This window comes from Coregonus lavaretus, assembly GCF_964263955.1.
Source record: "Coregonus lavaretus genome assembly, chromosome: 24".
Lineage (NCBI taxonomy): Eukaryota > Metazoa > Chordata > Actinopteri > Salmoniformes > Salmonidae > Coregonus > Coregonus lavaretus.
Window position 1 is genome coordinate 32,895,840 of NC_140011.1, and position 23,354 is coordinate 32,919,193.

Genomic DNA, 23,354 nt, shown 5'->3' on the forward strand with positions numbered 1-23,354 from the left:
ATATTGTTTGGTTTTGGCCAAATCTGTTTTGTTTTCATCATGCAGTGCAGGTACAACTATGATGAAGTGCCCTTATGATACTGAATTTTTCATTTGATGTCCTATATTTTGGATCACAAAGTACTGAACTTGATATGGCTTATCACAATCTCTTGCTCCTGTCAACACAGCAGTGGACGTGCCATTGCTGTTTATGCCTAGCTTTTAGTGTTTGGATTGAATTCTGGTGTATCTAACCAGATCCACCTCTTAGTGTTGATCGGTTAGCCTGTTCATGTGACCACTACTTATCCAGATTAGGTATTTCCTTGATCTGTAGAACTGGTGGGACCATGGACGACTGAGCTTTGTGTTATGCTGGAGCTACTAGAGGTCACTGCTGCTGTATCGGAGGACCAGTCTCATGATATTGTCACATCAACAGGCCAACAGTCTTCAGATACTCTGAAGGGTTTGGATTGATTTGTGCGCTAGTGTGGTGTGTTAGAGGCAGTTGGACATTCAACAATTTATATTTAACTCTTGTTAAGTTCAAGTTCAAACCCGATTTTAATTTCCCCTTGGCCTTTTCTAATGAATCAAGTATTGCCTAATTGAGCTCCTCTACAGGTCCTCTGAATTGGAATGTTTAACTTATTTTTACTCCTTTCCTGTCTGCGTCCCATGGAGCTTCGACCCCTACTGTGTTCAGTCGCAGTCACTATTTGTTCAGATGGAAAGTGTTTACCAAACTATTTCTTTAAATTCCACTTACTGTTTTTTGTCATTGACCCCTGGGATGCACATTTAATGTCTTGTTTAGTCACTTGGTATGGTGACCTTACAGGGTGTGGAGAGTTAGGCCAGAGGGAGGCAGGGCTTTCTCCTATAGATCTCCATTTTTATGGAACAGTCTGCCTACCCATGTGAGAGACGCAGACTCGGTCTCAACCTTTAAGTCTTTACTGAAGACTTATCTCTTCAGTAGGTCATATGATTGAGTGTAGTCTGGCCCAGGAGTGTGAAGGTGAACGGAAAGGCTCTGGAGCAACGAACAGCCCTTGCTGTCTCTGCCAGGCCGGTTCCCCTCTCCACTGGGGTTCTCTGCCTCTAACCCTGTTGCAGGGGCTGAGTCACTGGCTTGCTGGTGCTCTTTCATGCCGTCCCTGGGAGGGGTGCGTCACTTGAGTGGGTTGAGTTACTGACGTGATCTTCCTGTCTGGGTTGGCGCCCCCCCTTGGTTTGTGCTGTGGTGGAGACCTCTGTGGGCTATACTCGGCCTTGTCTCAGGATTGTAAGTTGGTGGTTGAGGATATCCCTCTAGTGGTGCGGGGGCTGTGCTTTGGCAGAGTGGGTGGGGTTATATCCTTCCTGTTTGGCCCTGTCCGGGGGTTTCTTCGGATGGGGCCACAGTGTCTCCGGACCGCTCCTGTCTCAGCCTCCAGTATTTATGCTGCAGTAGTTTATGTGTCGGGGGGCTGGGGTTAGTTGGTTATACCTGGAGTACTTCTCCTGTCTTATCCAGTGTCCTGTGTGAATTTAAGTATGCTCTCTCTAATTCTCTCGTTCTCTCTTTCTCTCTGAGAACCTGAGCCCTAGGACCATACGTCAGGACTACCGGGCATGATGACACCTTGCTGTCCCCAGTCCGCCTGGCCTTGCTGCTATTCCAGTTTCAACTGTTCTGCCTGCGGTTACGAAACCCCTACCTGTCCCAGACCTGCTGTTTTCAACTCTTAATGATCGGCTATGAAAAGCCAACTGAGACCTGAGCCCTAGGACCATACGTCGGGACTACCGGCCGTGGTGACTCCTTGCTGTCCCCAGTCCGCCTGGCCTTGCTGCTATTCCAGTTTCAACTGTTCTGCCTGCGGTTATGGAACCCCTACCTGTCCCAGACCTGCTGTTTTCAACTCTTAATGATCGGCTATGAAAAGCCAACTGAGATTTATTCCTGATTATTATTTGACCATGCTTGTCACTTATGAACATTTTTGAACATCTTGGCATGGTTCTGTTATAATCTCCACCCGGCACAGCCAGAAGAGGACTGGCCACCCCTCATAGCCTGGTTCCTCTCTAGGTTTCTTCCTAGGTTTTGGCCTTTCTAGGGAGTTTTTCCTAGCCACCGTGCTTCTACACCTGCATTACTAGCTGTTTGGGGTTTTAGGCTGGGTTTCTGTACAGCACTTCGAGATATTAGCTGATGTAAGAAGGGCTATATAAAATAAAATTGAAATTGATTGATTGAGGTCTGTGGTCAGAGTGTACTGTAATAGAGGTTAAAGATGTCCTCCAGTGATTTTCATTTTGTATATAAAAAATTACTTCTACTGTTGAAACGTGATATCTTACATTTACGTCATTTAGCAGACGCTCTTATCCAGAGCGACTTACAAATAGGTGCATTCACCCTATAGCCAGTGGGATAACCACTTTACAATATATATATTTTTATTTTTTTTAGGGGGGGGGGGTAGAAGGATTACTTTATCCTATCCCAGGTATTCCTTAAAGAGGTGGGGTTTCAAATGTCTCCGGAAGGTGGTGAGTGACTCCGCTGTCCTGGCGTCGTGAGGGAGCTTGTTCCACCATTGGGGTGCCAGAGCAGCGAACAGTTTTGACTGGGCTGAGCGGGAACTATGATTCCGCAGAGATAGGGGAGCCAGCAGGCCAGAGGTGGATGAACGCAGTGCCCTCGTTTGGGTGTAGGGACTGATCAGAGCCTGAAGGTACAGAGGTGCCGATCCCCTCACAGCTCCATAGGCAAGCACCATGGTCTTGTAACAGATGCGAGCTTCAACTGGAAGCCAGTGGAGTGTGCGGAGGAGCGGGGTGACGTGAGAGAACTTGGGAAGGTTGAACACCAGACGGGCTGCGGCATTCTGGATGAGTTGTAGGGGTTTAATGACACAGGCAGGGAGCCCAGCCAACAGCGAGTTGCAGTAATCCAGACGGGAGATGACAAGTGCCTGGATTAGGACCTGTGCCGCTTCCTGTGTAAGGCAGGGTCGTACTCTCCGAATGTTGTAGAGCATGAACCTGCAGGATCGGGTCACCGCCTTGATGTTAGCGGAGAACGACAGGGTGTTGTCCAGGGTCACGCCAAGGCTCTTCGCACTCTGGGAGGAGGACACAACGGAGTTGTCAACCGTGATGGCGAGATCATGGAACGGGCAGTCCTTCCCCGGGAGGAAGAGCAGCTCCGTCTTGCCAAGGTTCAGCTTGAGGTGGTGATCCGTCATCCATACTGATATGTCTGCCAGACATGCAGAGATGCGATTCGCCACCTGGTTATCAGAAGGGGGAAAGGAGAAGATTAGTTGTGTATCGTCAGCGTAGCAATGATAGGAGAGGCCATGTGAGGATATGACAGAGCCAAGTGACTTGGTGTATAGGGAGAATAGGAGAGGGCCTAGAACTGAGCCCTGGGGGACACCAGTGGTGAGAGCACGTGGTGCGGAGACAGCTTCTCGCCACGCCACTTGGTAGGAGCGACCGGTCAGGTAGGACGCGATCCAGGAGTGAGCCGCGCCGGAGATGCCCAGCTCGGAGAGGGTGGAGAGGAGGATTTAATGGTTCACAGTATCAAAGGCAGCAGACAGGTCTAGAAGGACAAGAGCAGAGGAGAGAGAGTTAGCTTTAGCAGTGCGGAGAGTCTCAGTGACACAGAGAAGAGCAGTCTCAGTTGAATGACCAGTCCTGAAACCTGACTGGTTTGGATCAAGAAGGTCATTCTGAGAGAGATAGCAAGAGAGTTGGCTAAAGACGGCACGCTCAATAGTTTTGGAAAGAAAAGAAAGAAGGTATACTGGTCTGTAGTTGTTGACATCAGTGGGATCGAGTGTTGGTTTTTTGAGAAGGGGTGCAACTCTCGCTCTCTTGAAGACGGAAGGGACATAGCCAGCGGTCAAGGATGAGTTGATCAGCGAGGTGAGGTAGGGGAGAAGGTCACCGGAGATGGTCTGGAGAAGAGAGGAGGGGATGGGGTCAAGCGGGCAGGTTGTTGGGCGGCCTGCAGTCACAAGTCGCAAGATTTTATCTGGAGAGAGAGGGGAGAAAGAAGTCAAAGCATAGGGTAGGGCAGTGTGAGCAGGACCAGCAGTGTCATTAGACTTAACAAACGAGGATCGGATGTCGTCAACCTTCTTTTCAAAGTGGTTGACGAAGTCATCCACAGAGGGGGGGGGGGGGGGGGGGATTCAGCAGGGAGGAGAATGTGGCAAAGAGCTTCCTAGGGTTAGAGGCAGATGCTTGGAATTTAGAGTGGTAGAAAGTGGCCTTAGCAGCAGAAACGGATGAAGAAAATGTAGAGAGGAGGGAGTGAAAAGATGCCAGGTCGGCAGGGACTTTAGTTTTCTTCCATTTCCGCTCCGCTGCCCGGAGCTCTGTTCTGTGAGCTCGCAATGAGTCATCAAGCCACGGAGCTGGAGGGGAGGACCGAGCCGGCCGGGAGGATAGGTGACACAGAGAGTCAAAGGATGCAGAAAGGGAGGAGAGGAGGGTTGAGGAGGCAGAATCAGGAGATTGGAGGGAGAAGGATTGAGCAGAGGGAAGAGATGATAGGATGGAAGAGGAGAGAGTAGTGGGAGAGAGAGAGCGACGGTTGCGGCGGCGCATTACCATCTGTGTAGGGGCAGAGTGAGTAGTGTTGGAGGAGAGCGAGAGAGAAAAGGATACAAAGTAGTGGTCGGAGACATGGAGGGGAGTTGCAGTGAGATTAGTAGAAGAGCAGCATCTAGTAAAGATGAGGTCAAGCGTATTGCCTGCCTTGTGAGTAGGGGGGGACGGTGAGAGGGTGAGGTCAAAAGAGGAGAGGAGTGGAAAGAAGGAGGCAGAGAGAAATGAGTCAAATGTAGACGTAGGGAGGTTGAAATCCCCCAAAACTGTGAGGGGTGAGCCATCCTCAGGAAAGGAACTTATCAAGGCGTCAAGCTCATTGATGAACTCTCCAAGGGAACCTGGAGGGCGATAGATGACAAGGATATTAAGCTTAAATGGGCTAGTGACTGTGACAGCATGGAATTCAAATGAGGAGATAGACAGATGGGTTAGGGGAAAAATTGAGAATGTCCACTTGGGAGAGATGAGGATTCCTGTGCCACCACCCCTCTGACCAGATGCTCTCGGGGTATGCGAGAACACATGGTCAGACGAGGAGAGAGCAGTAGGAGTAGCAGTGTTTTCAGTGGTAATCCATGTTTCCGTCAGCGCCAGGAAGTCGAGGGACTGGAGGGTAGCATAGGCTGGGATGAAGTCAGCCTTGTTGGCAGCAGAACGGCAGTTCCAGAGGCTGCCTGAGACCTGGAACTCCAGGTGTGGGGTGCGTGCAGGGACCACCAGGTTAGAGAGGCAGCAGCCACGCGGTGTGAGGCGTTTGTGTAGCCTGTGCGGAGAGGAGAGAACAGGGATAGGCATAGTTGACAGGCTGTAGCAAATGGCTACAATAATGCAGAGGAGATCGGAATGAAATGAACTAAACATCTGGGAAAGGAGAGAGTAAAAACCAAAACTCCCAAATATAACTCTCCCAACTTCACCTCAGAAACTATAATTGTTTCACTGAACCACCCGAATAAAACTCTCCCAACTTCCACTTTAGAAATTAGAATTGTTGTGAACTACAGCGGTTCAATGTTTCAAGGAATAGACTCAACTTACTTTATTCAGCTAGCTAACTATGACGCTATAGCTAACTAGCATGCTAGCATCCAATAACACACAGTTTAGCACCAATACTTGGTTACAACAAACTACCAATAGTGTGTTAACACACTAAACAGATAATTAGTGTCCGTGTCTAGTTCCTTTCATAACGCAGCAATAATTAAACGTTGGCTAGCTAGCACAAATATATAGTATTTAGCTGCTACAGTACAGCTAGCTGGTCGTGTTGGCTAGCTAGCAATGGCTGCTGTGTTGACTTTGTTTGAATAACGGCGGCGCTGCGAACAAATGTAGCTGGCTAAAAGGATATTGTATTTAGTTGCTACCGTTGCTAATAGCTACTCGCCAGCTAGTCCAGGAGGTGAGTTAGCTAGCTAGCTAGCTTCGTGCTACACCCGGCACCGCCGAATACAATGCTAACCTACAATAACTACCCACAACAGCCCACGATGCCTACCTATAATACCTAATAATATACAGCCCACGATGCCTACCTATAATACCTAACTACAATCTAAATACATAGCTTAAGCCTTACTCGACAAAGCCCAAGCTATGTATAAAGCCAAACTTACCCGACGCCAGCTGTCTGGGTGGCAGACATATCTCAAGTATAAATGCAGTAAATTACACACACTAAAGGCAAAAAAAAAGGTTTGGAGCAAATGTTTTTAGATACAACTGATATTTCTACAGTTTAGTCCCCTGTAGCTCAGTTGGTAGAGCATGGCGCTTGCAACGCCAGGGTTGTGGGTTCGTTTCCCACGGGGGGCCAGTATGAAAATGTATGCACTCACTAACTGTAAGTCGCTCTGGATAAGAGCGTCTGCTAAATGACTAAAATGTATCTAGTATTCCCAAATTCCTTCCAAGGTAAAGCAAAAGGAAGTGTTAGGCTTATCTTATCATGAGCTATTAGTTGTCTGCATCTTATCGCAAAATGTGTCTGCTTTACAGCTACAGGTTATCTCCTTGACAAGTTTTACATTTTTACCGTCCGTTAAGTCAGACTCCATACTACTGTATATAGGTCAGGACCTGTGTTTCATCATGCATGGGCTGTCTGTTTACTCCTTAACCACACCCTTCCTTCCTGTTCTTCTTCTCCTTCCTGTCCTTCCCCTGTGTAGATGCTGCTACACGTTGGAGGCATGCGTTCGGCCCTGGGGCTGCTGGCTGTCAGGAGGGCATGCTGCCTGTCCCGCTCCACCCACAACTCCCCTCAGACTCTGGAGTACAAGCCCATCAAAAAGGTCATGGTGGCCAATAGAGGTACAGTAACAATTCGCCCACCTTGGTAATTCTGACACTATAAAAACACTGAAATGTCAGCCAAAGTGTTGTAGTTAGTTTCCTCTCACCACATTATCATATTTTCCTGAGGCCGCATGATCACAGCTGACTAATCCAACTACTTGTAGGTGAGATTGCCATCCGTGTGTTCCGGGCGTGCACTGAGCTGGGGATCCGGACAGTGGCTGTCTACTCTGAACAGGACACAGGCCAGATGCACAGGCAGAAGGCGGATGAGGCTTACCTCATAGGGAAGGGCCTGCCGCCCGTGGCTGCCTACCTGGACATCCCTGACATCATCAAAGTGGCTAAGGTCAGAGATGTGAATATGTATTGTTGAAACTTTTCTGAACCAACTGTTACTGCATTTTAAGATCACACCTTTATACTGTCTTTCCACAAGTTTTTCATTTTGTGTTTTATAATTTTTCTCAGGAAAATGATGTGGATGCAATCCATCCTGGGTATGGCTTCCTGTCTGAGCGATCAGACTTTGCTCAGGCATGTGTCGATGCTGGGGTACGCTTCATTGGCCCTTCCCCTGAAGTGGTGCGCAAGATGGGAGACAAGGTGGAGGCTCGATCCATCGCTATCCGTGCAGGTAGGCCGGACCCCTACTCACTCACTGTCATGTTCAGAACTGTCTAATGGATGTTTGTTTTCATGGGCGTTTTCTGTTTTTAATTTTTTCAGCAAAATCATCAAACATACAGCTGACATTGTGTACTGTTAAGTTAACCATTTAGTTAAGCTCAGCTAAGCTCATATTGTTTGATTTTGCTTCCAGGAGTCCCAGTGGTACCAGGGACAGACGGCCCCATCACTTGCCTATCGGAGGCCCAGGAGTTCTCCAACACCTATGGCTTTCCCATCATCTTCAAGGCTGCCTACGGTGGTGGGGGCAGGGGAATGAGGGTGGTCAAAGAGTACGAGGTGAGTAGAAATATCTGGGCCTAAGTAGAGGCTCCAATCTGAGTGTTTTGTCTTTGTGCTGGCTGACTTGTTGATCCCGTCGGTCGACGTGTGTAGGAGCTGGAGGAGAACTATCAGCGCGCATATTCTGAGGCCCTGGCTGCGTTTGGGAACGGTGCTCTGTTCGTGGAGAAGTTCATTGAGAGACCCAGACACATTGAAGTGCAGATCCTAGGTGAGTTTGTTTGATAGACTATTTTTGTTGAGTCTTTTTAAAAGTGATGTATACAGTAGATCTAATCACATTGCCATCCCATCTCTACCAGGTGATAAGTATGGTAATGTTATCCACCTCTATGAGAGGGACTGCTCCATCCAGAGGAGGCACCAGAAGGTGGTGGAGATCGCCCCGGCTGTACAGCTGGACCCCCACCTCCGAGACAGACTCACCGCTGACTCTGTCAACCTGGCCAGACAGGTACAGGATGCAACGCGCGCGCACATTCTTTTAATAGGGAGTGTAGAGCTGAAACCTCATATTCCTTTCAGTTAGAATTTTTTGAATGTTTAGAATTTTGGCACTGCTGCCTTTCAAATGGCTGAGCTGTATGTATTTGCTGTTTTGAATGGCATATCAGATGATTATTGTCTGAATTGAGTGGAGTTTTAGTCTGTTGTACTTTGCAAAAGCACTTCTCACAGAGCCATGACACCATAAACATCAAGGATGAAAGTTGAGAAACTCTGAGTTTGTTTGTTCTTGGCCTTTTTATTCAAGACCGCTCATAGTGAAACATGTCCTCTCCCTCATTCTTACCTTCATTCCCTCCCAGTCTGTGTAGCTGAGGTGTTTGTTCTTTTTTTTTTTTTGTAGAAAGGCAAGGCCCTCAAAGCATAATGTGTTTTAAAGTCAATTATAAGCTACTGAGCTGTTCCAAATGGGTGCTCTCATTCTGTGTTGTGCTCAGAGGCAGTGGAGACGTGTGGGAGGAGGATGAAAACCTTGAGCGGAATATTGCAGTTTAAGAAAGGGATTTAGAAACCGAAAGAGCCATTTCGATGAATAAGTGTCCTACAGGGAAGGAAGAAAGGATCAAAGTAAAAGACTGGAGCCTAATTAAAGCAGTGGGATGTAATTCCATCTGCAGGCTACCGATTGGCACACTAGATGGCAGCATTCAACAACACAGATGGCCAGGGGCGGCTGCCACTAGTAGTAAACTCCTGGGACTGCCACTCCCACTGATAATAAAGATCACCAGTATAGGGGCTTTCACACCAGAGCGTTTTTTCCGAACTCTGGTGCGTTTACCCCCTTAGTTCGGTTGGTTTGAACTGGTGTGAACACTATCTGCACTTGGGAGCGCATTAAACAATGCACCGTGGCTCAAAAAGGGTGGTCTCGGTCCGATTAAATTCGTACCGTGGTGTGGTTCGCTGCAGGTGAGATGGCAGTCTGGACCAAACACAGGGAAAAAGTTGCGCAGTATTATTGGTTGATTGACTGCGAGCATTTGATGAAGTGCATGCTGCATCATAAGTAGATCTCTGAAACATTCTGCGAGTAGGCCTATAGTAGCACATTTATGCAGATTGGGGGAAACGGTAGCTGAGGAACGCTGAACTCCGTTATCTTATATCGAGGCGGAGTTGAGTATTGATAACTGGTCGCGTGATTTGCTTGCAGCAACATTGAGTCACCGTCAGTCGATACTTGTAAAAATGTCAAGTCTAAAAACGCGTACCAGCACCTATGTTTGTCCTGTACAACTGCGGTCCTTCCGCGGGGTGCTGAAATTCATACTTTGAATAAAAACCTTTATAGAATACAACCACTGACTTTTTCCTCATTTGTGTTGCTCGGCGCATGTGCCAATTGAATCTGTTTACGTATTACGTTAAGGCCGCTACGTCTCCAGTTGAGCAACACAAATTAGTAAAACGTTGGTGGTTGTATTCGATAGGTTTTTATTATGAATTGAGGCACCCTGCGGAAGATCCACAGTTGTACAGGACATACATAAGTAGGCTACAGGTACGCGTTTTCAGAATTGACATTTTTACAAGTATCTTCGGATGGTGTGTCAATGTTGTTGTTAGCAAATGGCGCGACCAGTTATCAATACTCAACTCTACATCAAATCACATTTTATTTTTGTCACATGCTTCGTAAACAACCAGCCCGTGTCATTACAGTAATATGAAGATTGGGACACGCAAGTGATGCTTCATGATAATCAGATTAATTTAATGTGTGCATTTTTGTCCAATAAACAAATGACTTGCATAGACACATGGTTTTGTTTAGGCATGTTAGTTCGTTTGACAATGTGAAACCAACCAGACCAAGTGGGGGGGAAAAAATACAATGTAACAAATAATCGAACTCTGATTCGAACTATAGCTCAGCACTGTGCTAAAACGCCCTAATAATATGCAATTGAAGAATTTCCTGATTGCAATCAAGCTGACTTTTTTTGTTTATCTTGAGGTGGAAGCAATTACTTTGATCTGAAAACAATTACTATTGACAGTGGCATCCCACCGATTTCCCCATCCTGTGTGTGATAAGCTTATTAGATGTTGTGTACACACTAGCTGGTGTGCCTGTCATGTGCACCCTTGAGTTAGCTGTATTTTGCAAGTGCTTGTATTGCCTTTTTTGCTGTCTGTTTTTAGGGATGAAAGAGGGAGGCAGGGGGTGGGAGGAGTTTGGTATGTTTGAGGGAGAGAAGAAAGACCTGTGGCCTGCAATTTGGGATCGCCTGCTGTTGTACTGCGTGAACTCATCCATCCAGTCTGATACCCAGACAGACACTACGGTGACCAGTCTCCCACCCCATCTGCTCTGTCAATAGTTTAACAGAATGGAAAATATGACTACATTACCATTGGTCTCTGTGTGAGGGAGGGAGAGCGAGAGAAAGAAATTCAAATACAAATACACACGGCCAGGCCAGGACCTCCTCCCTATAGGCTGTCTCGTTGTTATCAGTGATCAGGCCTACCACTGTTGTGTCATCGGCAAACTTAATGATGGTGTTGGAGTCGTGCCTGGCCATGCAGTCATGAGTGAACAGAGGGTACAGTAGGGGACTGAGCACGCATCCCTGAGGGGCCCCTGTGTTGAGGATTGTTGTTACCTACCCTTACCACCTGGGGTCAGCCCGTCAGGAAGTCCAGGATCCAGTTGCAGAGGGAGGTGTTTAGTCCCAGGGTGTGAGTGAGGGACAGAATTTCTCTCCATCTGTTCAATCATATGGCAGTGAGGAATGAAGAGGAGCGGCGATGAGGAGAACATTTGGCTATGCAGGCACTTCTAGAAACCTGCTCTCCTAACGAAAACAAAACCCTGCCAGTGGTGGTTCACTGTCAGACTGCTCCCACATGCGCATTGATTGATTGGTTATCAGATGCGTTAAGTCCTTCAGCATGCGTTTCCACTAGGGTCCAGCTTTTCATGTCAAAGGGATTTTCAATTTATCCATTAGAATTTTTAAACGGATTAGTTTGTTGGTCTTATCTATAAATGAAGTGTAGAGTACATTTTAAGGCTCAATGATTCTCCTGTTCTTCTATAATCCTATGATTTATCTATGGATATCCCACATCTGACAAGTCCATGACTTATCTAATGAGGATAATGTTCACCCTTATACCTTTACTATCACCTGACTAAATAGCACCTTCCCCATACTCGAGTCATTCATGAGAGAAAATCCGTTCAGAGAGCAACTCTTGGCAAATGTATGATCACTTTGATCTATTGTAATTTTAAAGCATCCCCCAATTTTAGTAATCTGCGGTTATTTTAGGAAACTTGATTACAACTTCATTAAAATAGTGTGTTCCAGCCCTTTATCTCAGGAATAAGCTGTGGACCAAAATATCAGTGTGAAACATGCTTTGGGGTAGACTTAGTTAGGATTTGAGATATGAAATAGATTTTTTTCACTAGAATACTACGGTAATAAATTCATTCTTCAACAATACATTAGAATATTGATACATGTGCTTGTCAAGGCGTGGTTATAATTACCACTCTTGTATCTGAATGGAACATCCAGTACGTAGAGATGTCGGCTATAGACACGGAGTTATGAAAACACCTGCTCTTTCCATAAGACTGACCAGGTGAAAGCTATGATCCGTTATTAACGGGTTAAAGAAGGATTTTTAAGCAGTAACAAATCTCAACATATTTTGATGTGATTGTGAGTAGATAGTTGGTGGATAAGTGTTTTTTAGTTGGTTGTCATTCAATTAGAAAGCTCAGGTCAAGGGAAGCTAGCACAGGGAGTTTTGATAAGGTCAGAAAATAAAACAAGAATAACTGAAAGTGCTAATGAAATGAAATATCTATTTTTTTTGTCTGGTTTCCATGGTGACCGCTCTACACAGAGCCTCTTAAGAACATGTAGGGGTGTGGTCACAGCCTTGATACGGTCTCATACTACTTCCATTATTTTCTCTTCTAGCCCACATGCTCATTTAATTCATTTTGCACCCCCACACAAACGAACACTCTCCAACTGAATTTTTTGTTCTCAACTCAGCCAGCATTGACATATTTAAAACACAGCAGATTGCCTTAGTTCCTGAATAGTTGTGCTTGCATGTACAGGACCTGTCCTTGGTGATTGAAGCCCAGTGTTCCTATCTGCCAGTGTCTACCTCGTCCCCTCTCCTTCGGGCTCATCCCTGGTCTCGTCCCCGCTCCTTCGGGCTCGTCCCCGCTCCCCTGGTCTCATCCCCGGTCTCGTCCCCTCTTCCTCGGTCCTTCGGTCTCGTCCCCCCTCCCCCGGTCTCGTCTCCTCTCCCCCACTCCCTCGGTCTCCGCTCCCCTGGTCTCGTCCCGTCCCCACTCCCCCGGTCTTGGCTCCGCTCCCCCGGTCTCGTCCCCTCTCTCTCTCCCTCCCCCACTCCCCCGGTCTTGGCTCCACTCCCCCGGTCTCGTCCCCTCTCTCTCTCCCTCCCCCACTCCCCCGGTCTCGTCCCCTCTCCCCCTCCCTCAGTTCTTCGGTCTAGTCCCCGCTCCCCCGGTCCTGCACCCGCTCCCTCGGCCTCGTTCCCGCACCCACTCCCTCGGTCATGCTTCCTCTATACCTCTGTGGAATACCATCTGTTCCCTTTCTACTCAAACCTTTCTATCCACATGCCAGTCTCTGTAGTGATGCTGTACTGTTTGACTCCCAATTCCCTGTGGTTTTAAGAAACACCTGCTTCTCCATGCCTTTCCTTATGTTTGCTACGTCTTAAGTTTGTCATAACACTAACAGTAGGCAGTAGTTATGGGACAGCTTAAGTATGCAAACAAAGCCCATTTATGAAATGCAGCCTGTTCTATGCAAATGTGAGAGATTCAGAATATTTTTTTAGAGTGGAATATGGGTGCAAGCAGGTTTGTAATTGGATTGAAATGACTGTATTGCTGTGGCACTCTCCATTAACAGTTTTATTGCCAAACATTATTGTAATAAAGTGCCTTCAGAAAGTATTCATACCTCTTGACTTATTCCATATTTTGTTGTTACAGCCTGAATTAAAAACTTTTTTTTTTCTCTCACCCATCTACACACAATACCACATAATGACAAAGTGAAATGTTTTGTTAATTTATTGACAATTATATACAGAAATATCTCATTTACGTAAGTACCGGTAATAACATCCCTGAGTCAATACATGTTAGAATCACCTTTGGCTGTGAGTCTTTCTGGTTAAGTATTTAAGAGCTTTCCACACCTGGATTGTACAATATTTGCACATTTATTATTTTAGAAATTCTTCAAGCTCTGTCAATTTGGTTGTTGATCATTAGTCCTTGTAGATGACAACCATACCCATAACATGATGCAGCCACCACCATGAAGTGGTACTCAGTGATGTTTGATTTGCCCCAAACATAACGCTTCATATTCAGGACATAAAGAGAATTGTTTTGCAATTTTACTTTAGTGTCTTATTGGAAACAGGATGCATGTTTTGGAGAAAAACGTTTTCTGTACAGGCTTCCTCCTTTTCACTCTGTCATTTAGGTTAGTATTGTGGAGTAACTACAATGCTTATCTATCATCAGTTTTCTCCTATCACAGCCATTAAACTCTAACTGTTTTAAAGTCACAATACACCATCCAAAGAATAATAATAATAATAATAATCATCATAATTTCACCATGGTCAAAGGTGTATTCAAGGTCTATTATTATTTTTTTATTTTTTTACCCATCTACCAAGAGTTGCCCTTTGCGAGGCATTGGAATCCCTCGCTGGTCTTTAGTTGAATCTGTGTTTGAAATTCACTGCTCAACTGAGGGACCTTACAGATAATTGTATGTATGGGGTACAGAGATGAGGTAGTTATTCAAACATCTTAAACACTATTATTGCACACAGTGAGCCCATTCAACTTATGTGACTTGTTAAGCAAATGTTTACTCCTGAACTTATTTAGGCTTGCCATAACAAAGGGTTTGAATACTTATTGACGGAAGATATTTCAGCTTCATGTTTTAAAATTTAATTTGTAAAAAAATCTTTAAACATAATTTGACTTTGACTATGGGGTGTGTGTGTGTGCCATGAGCTGCCTAGCCATGAGCCTGCACCTTCACATGGGTGACTGTGAATGGTTGAGAGGGCGCCTGCCTAGTTGGCAGAGATTAGTCTTGGTGCAAGGGATGAATTTCAGAGATTGGTTCAGATTTCAGTGAATTTGGCTAGCGCTATTTTAATATAATAAAAATATAATAATATGCCATTTAGCAGACGCTTTTATCCAAAGCGACTTACAGTCATGCGTGCATACATTTTTTATTTTTTTTGTGTATGGGTGGTCCCGGGGATCGAACCCACTACCTCGGCGTTATAAGCGCCGTGCTCTACCAGCTGAGCTACCACCACCCCGCAGCGCTGTGGTGGTGGAAATGGTCTGATAAATGATATCCTGCTTCCTCCTTGGCTGAGCTCTAGTAAGGCTGTCTAAAAATGACACCACGGACATTCATAACTATAATCCCAAACTTTTGTAGATATTAGCTGTCAGTCTTGTTGTCGCTTCCCCTTTTAGTAGATTTTGTTTTCTGTAGAAGATAATAAAAAACATATTTTCAATTGGTGTGTGATTGGTTCATTTCATTATTCATTGTATGAAGTTAATTTTAGCTTTTGGAACACAGAACTTGTGAACTCTTACAATAGAATTCAGAATGAGAATTTGCCAAGAAATCCAGTCATACTTATTTCTACAAATATCTTTCCATGTCCTCTGGTAGAGTTTTGTATCAAATTGGATTTGTCTGTGTGTACAGGTGGGCTATGAGAATGCTGGCACAGTGGAGTTCCTGGTGGATAAACATGGAAGGCACTACTTCATTGAGGTCAACTCCCGCCTACAGGTGGAGCACACCGTTACCGAGCAGATCACAGAGTAAGTCACAGCCGTTACCGAGCAGGCCACGGCGTGAGTCACAGCCGTTACCTGGCGTTACAATGTCACCTCTCTGACAACCTGTAAGACTGTTCCCTGTCTGGTCAAATGATGTCTGTTCATGGCAAGTGTCAGTAAGTGTCATGACTGTCCTTTTGCTCACTGTCTTTTATAAAGGTTGGGTCCCAATACTTCTAAAGGGCTTCATTGTGTCAACTGATCTGAAAAAAATATGTGGGTGGAAACATGGCAAACTCATATCCATGTAGGTATTCTACATTCATGCAAACCCATATAGTCTTGTAGGTAATGCACATTCAGTCAAACCTAGGGCTGTGACAGTCATGAAATGTTGGATGAAGGTAATTGGCCATTCGAATAGCAAGAAATAGAATGAATAGAACGGATTCAAGTAAATTATGGCATGATGGGTGGACTGGCGGCCATTTGTGAGTGTACCCATGGGTGCAAAGCGGGAAGTAAAAGCAGGAAGTGTACCTACCAATCTGTGCTGTGATTTGTTCATTCAGCTCAACTGAGAAGGGGGTAGCTGCAGCCCAATATGACGACCGGAGTGTGGGTGTATGGAAAGGAGTGGGTGTATGGAAAGGAGTGGGTGTATGGAAAGGAGTGGGTGTATGGAAAGGAGTGGGTGTATGGAAAGGAGTGGGTGTATGGAAAGCGCTCTGCTATAGTTTAGACTGTTTTGAGCTGTTTCTTACCACGCAACTACCGTACCGCAAGAGTTTGGACTTCTGTTTTGAAGCCAGAGGATGAGCTTGAGTCGTATTTCACTGTTAGTTTTACAGAAATAGTTGTAAATGTTTAGTTATAAAACTGACGATTTGTTTATTTTAGATTAAAAGTATTGAAGATGGGTGTACTGTTGCTTCATGTGTTGTATGCTTGTACTTACTGTGACGGTCACCCTGATGTTGGCTACTAGGTAGCTACTTCCCACGCTGTTGCCAGACAGTAGTGCTTGTCAAGCGGGAGCGAAGGACACTGTCCTGGTGTTGTTGCCGTTCATCCCTTCCCCTTTGAGTAGACTGTATGTATCAAGGTGACATCTAGATGGTTAGCAATATTAGTTATTTCTTGTGTAGGCTGCTATCCTACTTGAAATAAAATGGACAAAAAACTTGGGTAATATACATTCAGTCAAACCCATATAGTCATGTAGGTAATCTACAATCAGTCTTTCCAGATGAGTGGGCACAAAGGAAAGCAGAGTTTGAGTCTAGCCAATGAGTGAGTGTTTAGTTATTTCTGTTTGTAGATGCTTTGTCTGCTTGATTGTTATGGTTGGCTTGGCTTTCTTCTGCTTGGGATCTTGATTGAAGAGTTGATTAACAAAACTTTAGCCTGGAGGAAGAAAAGGAACCAGATGGGAGGCTAAAACAGGGAAGACAATGACACTACTCAGTCAAGGACTGAAAATCTTGCCTTGTAATAAAGCAAAGGAACCCTACAGAAGTGCCGTAACGATTAAGTAAATGATACAGTGGGGGAAAAAAGTATTTAGTCAGCCACCAATTGTGCAAAGTTCTCCCACTTCAAAAGATGAGAGAGGCCTGTAATTTTCATCATACGTACACGTCAACTATGACAGACAAATTGAGAAAAAAATTCCAGAAAATCACATTGTAGGATTTTTTATGAATTTATTTGCAAATTATGGTGGAAAATAAGTATTTGGTCACCTACAAACAAGTAAGATTTCTGGCTCTCACAGACCTGTAACTTCTTCTTTAAGAGGCTCCTCTGTCCTCCACTCGTTACCTGTATTAATGGCACCTGTTTGAACTTGTTATCAGTATAAAAGACACCTGTCCACAACCTCAAACAGTCACACTCCAAACTCCACTATGGCCAAGACCAAAGAGCTGTCAAAGGACACCAGAAACAAAATTGTAGACCTGCACCAGGCTGGGAAGACTGAATCTGCAATAGGTAAGCAGCTTGGTTTGAAGAAATCAACTGTGGGATCAATTATTAGGAAATGGAAGACATACAAGACCACTGATAATCTCCCTCGATCTGGGGCTCCACGCAAGATCTCACACCGTGGGGTCAAAATGATCACAAGAACGGTGAGCAAAAATCCCAGAACTACACGGGGGGACCTAGTGAATGACCTGCAGAGAGCTGGGACCAAAGTAACAAAGCCTACCATCAGTAACACACTATGCCGCCAGGGACTCAAATCCTGCAGTGCCAGACGTGTCCCCCTGCTTAAGCCAGTACATGTCCAGGCCCGTCTGAAGTTTGCTAGAGTGCATTTGGATGATCCAGAAGCGGATTGGGAGAATGTCATATGGTCAGATGAAACCAAAATAGAACTTTTTGGTAAAAACTCAACTCGTCGTGTTTGGAGGACAAAGAATGCTGAGTTGCATCCAAAGAACACCATACCTACTGTGAAGCATGGGGGTGGAAACATCATGCTTTGGGGCTGTTTTTCTGCAAAGGGACCAGGCCAACTGATCCGTGTAAAGGAAAGAATGAATGGGGCCATGTATCATGAGATTTTGAGTGAAAACCTCCTTCCATCAGCAAGGGCATTGAAGATGAAAAGTGGCTGTGTCTTTCAGCATGACAATGATCCGAAACACACCGCCCGGGCAACGAAGGAGTGGCTTCTTAAGAAGCATTTCAAGGTCCTGGAGTGGCCTAGCCAGTCTCCAGATCTCAACCCCATAGAAAATCTTTGGAGGGAGTTGAAAGTCCGTGTTGCCCAGTGACAGCCCCAAAACATCACTGCTCTAGAGGAGATCTGCATGGAGGAATGGGCCAAAATACCAGCAACAGTGTGTGAAAACCTTGTGAAGACTTACAGAAAACGTTTGACCTGTGTCATTGCCAACAAAGGGTATATAACAAAGTATTGAGAAACTTTTGTTATTGACCAAATACTTATTTTCCACCATAATTTGCAAATAAATTCATTAAAAATCCTACAATGTGATTTTCTGGAAAAAAAATGCTCATTTTGTCTGTCATAGTTGACATGTACCTATGATGAAAATTACAGGCCTCTCTCATCTTTTTAAGTGGGAGAACTTGCACAATTGGTGGCTGACTAAATACTTTTTTTCCCCCACTGTATAGCAGATGGTTTAGGACATTATGTTCTTATGCAGTTTTCCTTTCCATATGAATCACAGTCCAGGTTGTCTGTGAGCTCTACATTCAGTCCTAGTCCACAAATAGTCTCACAGTGCTATGTCATTTGGAGTTCCTACTCTGGAGACTAAAGATGATAAAATGCCTAATCTCACCTGTCAGAGGGTCAGAGGTGAAACACTGACAATAGCATGCATGGGTTGTGCACTTATCAGATGCAGCAAAAGTCATCCATTTAATCATTCAGGAGGGATGAAAGCAATGCAGCATCCTTTTTTAACACTGACTCACACACAGATTGAAATGAATGATTTTTTGTTTTGTTTTTCTCCTGTGCTCCTGGCACATACTTCTGTATTTGTGCTTGTCTGGTCGTGTGGAAGGAATGTAGGTTCATTCATTATAAATGTCCATCTTGTCACATGAAATTGAAACTGTCAGACTGCAATTGGCATTCAGCGGGAGCACACCTCTGAGTGATTGGGTCTGGAAATGCACATGACTAATGCACTTGATTCTTATTTCGGAAACTCACCAAAGAGGCATTCAAGCCATGTCCTCAGCCGCTGGCCATGTTCTCCTCTGACTGTGTTGAATTCTCAGGTCTGAATATAGTCCTCTGGTGAGCAGGCTATTACACTACAGCTCTGTTTTTGGCTGTCTGCCTGTTCCTTTATCATGACTTTCAATTGGTCACAGTGATTAAGACCAATTAAGGCCCTCTTCTGTTATTTCCGAGTAAGTTGTGTGGTAATGGGAATCACTGGAAATGGCCCATGACATCGCAATGTGTTAACTCGTCAACCTGTGTAACTTCCCCATTCTCATAACAGCTCCTTTTTCCTCCTTTCACATGTAGGCTAATGCATTTCTCTCATTTCAGTCAATGTAGATCTGTCATTTTTGGTGCTTTCATCCTTTTTTCTTGCGTTGCCATAGCACCACCTCTCTTCAAACGGGCTCTAGGAACAGTATCCTGCGGTATGGAGCCCATTCGGAAAGTATTCAGACCCCTTGACTTTTTCGACATTTTGTTACGTTACAGCCTTATTCTAAAATTGATTAAATAGTTTTTTCCCCTCATCAATCTACACACAATACCCCATAATGACACAGCAAAAACATGTTTTTAGATTTTTTTGCCAATTTATAAAAAATAAACTGAAATGACATTTACATAAGTTTTCAGACCCTTTACTCAATACTCCGTTGACAGCGATTACAGCCTCGAGTCTTCTTGGGTATGACGCTACAACCTTGGCACACCTGTATTTGGGGAGTTTCTCCCATTCTTCTCTGCAGATCCTCTCAAGCTCTGTCAGGTTGGATGGGGAGCGTCGCTGTACAGCTATTTTCAGGTCTCTCCAGAGATGTTAAATCGGGTTTAAGTGGCCCAAAGCCACTCCTGCATTGTCTTGGCTGTGTGCTTAGGGTCGTTGTCCTGTTGAAGGTAAACCTTCGCCCCAGTCTGAGGTCCTGAGCGCTCTGGAGCAGGTTTTCATCAATGATCTCTCTGTACTTTGCTCCGTTCATCTTTCCCTCGATCCTGACTAGTCTCCCAGTCCCTGCCGCTGAAAAACATCCCCACAGCTTGATGTTGCCACCACCATGCTTCACCATAAGGATGGTTCCAGGTATCCTCCAGACGTGATGCTTGGCATTCAGGCCAAAGAGTTCAATCTTGGTTTCATCAGACCAGAGAATCTTGTTTCTCATGGTCTGAGAGTCCTTTAGGTGCCTTTTGGCAAACTCCAAGCGGGCTGTCATGTGCCTTTTACTCTACCGTAAAGGTCTGATTTGGTGGAGTGCTGTGGAGATGGTTGTCCTTCTGGAAGATGCTCCCATCTCCACAGAGGAACTCTGGAGCTCTGTCAGTGTGACCATCGGGTTCTTGGTCACCTCACTGATCCAAGGCCATTCTCTGATTGCTCAGTTTGGCCGGGCGGCCAGCTCTAAGAAGAGTCTTGGTTGTTACAAACCATAGCAACACCCAAGATTCCGTTTAAGAATGATGGAGGCCACTGTTCTTGGGGACCTTCAATGCTACAGAAATTGTTTTGTACCCTTCCCTAGATCTGTGCCTTGACACAATCCTGTCTCGGTGCTCTACGGACCATTCCTTCGACCTCATGGCTTGGTTTTTGCTCTGACATGCACTGTCAACTGTGGGAACTTATCTAGACAGGTGTGCGCCTTTCCAAATCATGTCTAATCAATTGAATTTACCACAGCAGGACTCCAAGTTGTAGAAACATCTCAAGGATGGTCAATGGAAACAGGATGCACCTGAGCTCAATTTCGAGTCTCATAGCAAAGGGTCTGAATACTGGTGTAAATATAATTTGAAATTTTTATATACATATGCAAAAAAATCTAAAGCTGTTTTTGCTTTGTCGTTTTGGGGTATTGTGTGTAGATGGGGGGGGGGGGGGGGGATATTTTAATCAATTTTAGAATAAGGCTGTAAAGTAACAATATGGAAAAGGGAAGTGGTATGAATACTTTCCGAATGCTCTGTACACACTCTGGGTGGAGTGCATTATGCTGTTGTGCTTTCCCTTCTATCAATTCAGGCTTATGGCAGACTTCAATTCTCTCAGCATTTGCACCACTCCAATTCTCCTTCCCACTCCTCTCCCTCAATTAAAGTATCTTTCTGCAGTGTGTGTGTACAGCTCAGTCATTACAGCCTGTCTGGCACTGACCCTGTAATGGGTTTCTAATCACTGAGTTGTGGCTAGATTGCAGCTGCATATTTGTCTAGTCTGCGAGAAATTAGGAATGGGAAACGAGAGCGGGCTGAGGGGAGAAGAGAAGGGTACTAAACTGGCACACAAGGATGAGGAAAGCTTGTCAACGGATTGGTGCGTTGGGGGCTGGTTTAAAGATGACCTGGATCTTATCTATATAGAGGTGGGGTAAAGCAGAGAGACTTTCAGGGGAAGGATTTTCGTTTATTATGAGGGAGAGGAGCGTTTTCCTCCACACCAGCGCCACATACGCTGCATGGCATCAGCAATTAAAGTGGAATAGGAAGTCAGACTGAATATATTAACCCCCTCTGTCTCCCCCTCCCTCCCTCCCTCCCTCCCTCCCTCTGCTTCCAGCTCATATCACATCTTTGGTTTTGTGCAATGCGGTCTCCTCCGCCTCTCCTCTGTCCTCGTGTCCTTCGGTGTTGTTCTTATTGTCCACCTCTTTTTCTTTCTTCTTGCCAAGACTGTTTGGAGCTGTAGCAGAATGTCAGTCTTGTGGTCTCTGGATATAAGAGTTAGGTTAGATAACAGTAAAACAAAGCAGGGACTCACTGTTTACAAGCATGTCTGACATGTTTAAAGGGATTACTGCCCACATTTGTTGTCATGTCTTACTGAGACATTGGTTAAGCTAATCTTCCCCCCCCCCCCCCCCCCCAGTGATCTCACCAGATGAGCCCTACACCTGTTGACATCTTTTTATTTACCAAGTTTAAAATGCAGCCACTTACTACTAAATGAAAGAGAATCCTGTTTGACCGGGTACACGTTTAAAGAGCCTTGTAGAGAATGTGAAATGTCAGCTACTATGTGAAATATGTAATGTACCAGGCAGCAACTAAATTTATAAAATTGTGCAATTGTATGCAATTATCTTACAACTAACACTTTAGTTTGACCCTTTTTGTAGATAAAGACGTATAAAGGTGTTTTCTAAGTGCTTTTTCTACATCAAATGTATTGTCTGGTGAAGAGCATTCCTGATTTAGATTGAACGTACGCATAGGTTTTTATTAGGTTATTCATTAGCTTATGATTATATTTGCGTAAAATCTGGTGATGAGAGACTGCCTACAAATAAATAATGGTATAAATTAAATGAAAGTATGAAATGATTGTCGGCTCTGCCTGTCCAGTTGTTTCTGTCGGTTTGGAAGATATTCTGTGTCTGACACATAATCAGTATCCAGTCTATTCCTAGGCCTGAAATTCTGTTTGTCATGTCTTGTATCAAAACATTTGGTGTGTGTGTGAGGGTTCATAAAGTATGTGTCACTACCAGCCAAAATAATTACATTCCATAGCTAGGTTTCCATCCAACTAGGGACACATTTTCAAACGAATATTCTAAAATCCACATAAAGAAAATATGCACATTTTCCCACCATTGGTGGGTTTCCACCAAACTGACTAAACATCAGTGTGCGAATACGCAATGTACCTTTTCGCTTATGTTTTCATGTACCGAATAAGTCTAAAGTTCAATGTGTTTCCATCGCATTTTCAACTCTACCTATTTTTTGTTTTGTCACAAAAACAGTCAAGCATGGATCATCACGTCACCAGAATCAGACCCTCGATCTTTATTGGAAAGGAGCATAAAGATGACATGAACTTTCACCTCCCTGTGAAGTTCATCATATTTCTCTTTAGCCTAATAAACTGCATGATTTTTATTTCACCTTTATTTAACCAGGTAAGCCAGTTGAGAACAAGTTCTCATTTACAACTGTGACCTTATCAAGATAAAGCAAAGCAGTGCGATTTAAAAACAACAACAGAGTTACAGATGGGGTAAAACAAAACAAAGTCAAAAATACAACAGAAAATAGAAAATGTATGTATGTATGTATGTATGTATGTATGTATGTATGTATGTATGTATGTATGTATGTATGTATGTATGTATGTATGTATGTATGTATGTATGTATGTATGTATGTATGTATGTATGTATGTATGTATGTATGTATGTATGTATGTATGTATGTATGTATGTATGTATGTATGTATGTATGTATGTATGTATGTATGTATGTATGTATGTATGTATGTATGTATGTATGTATGTATGTATGTATGTATGTATGTATGTATGTATGTATGTATGTATGTATGTATGTATGTATGTATGTATGTATGTATGTATGTATGTATGTATGTATGTATGTATGTATGTATGTATGTATGTA

General features: G+C 44.4%; 1 protein-coding gene across 1 annotated transcript in view; it reads left to right on the forward strand.

Moving 5' to 3' along the window:
* The window catches only part of LOC311099505 (pyruvate carboxylase, mitochondrial-like), a 112,887-nt gene that overhangs the window by 6,010 nt on the left and 83,523 nt on the right, over positions 1-23,354 (forward strand). The window contains exons 2-8 of the mRNA XM_084140208.1: positions 6,777-6,918; positions 7,068-7,252; positions 7,375-7,540; positions 7,727-7,872; positions 7,969-8,086; positions 8,178-8,329; positions 15,162-15,280. Of these exons, the coding sequence (XP_083996334.1) occupies positions 6,777-6,918; positions 7,068-7,252; positions 7,375-7,540; positions 7,727-7,872; positions 7,969-8,086; positions 8,178-8,329; positions 15,162-15,280 (1,028 nt within the window). The remainder of the gene's footprint in view (positions 1-6,776; positions 6,919-7,067; positions 7,253-7,374; positions 7,541-7,726; positions 7,873-7,968; positions 8,087-8,177; positions 8,330-15,161; positions 15,281-23,354) is intronic.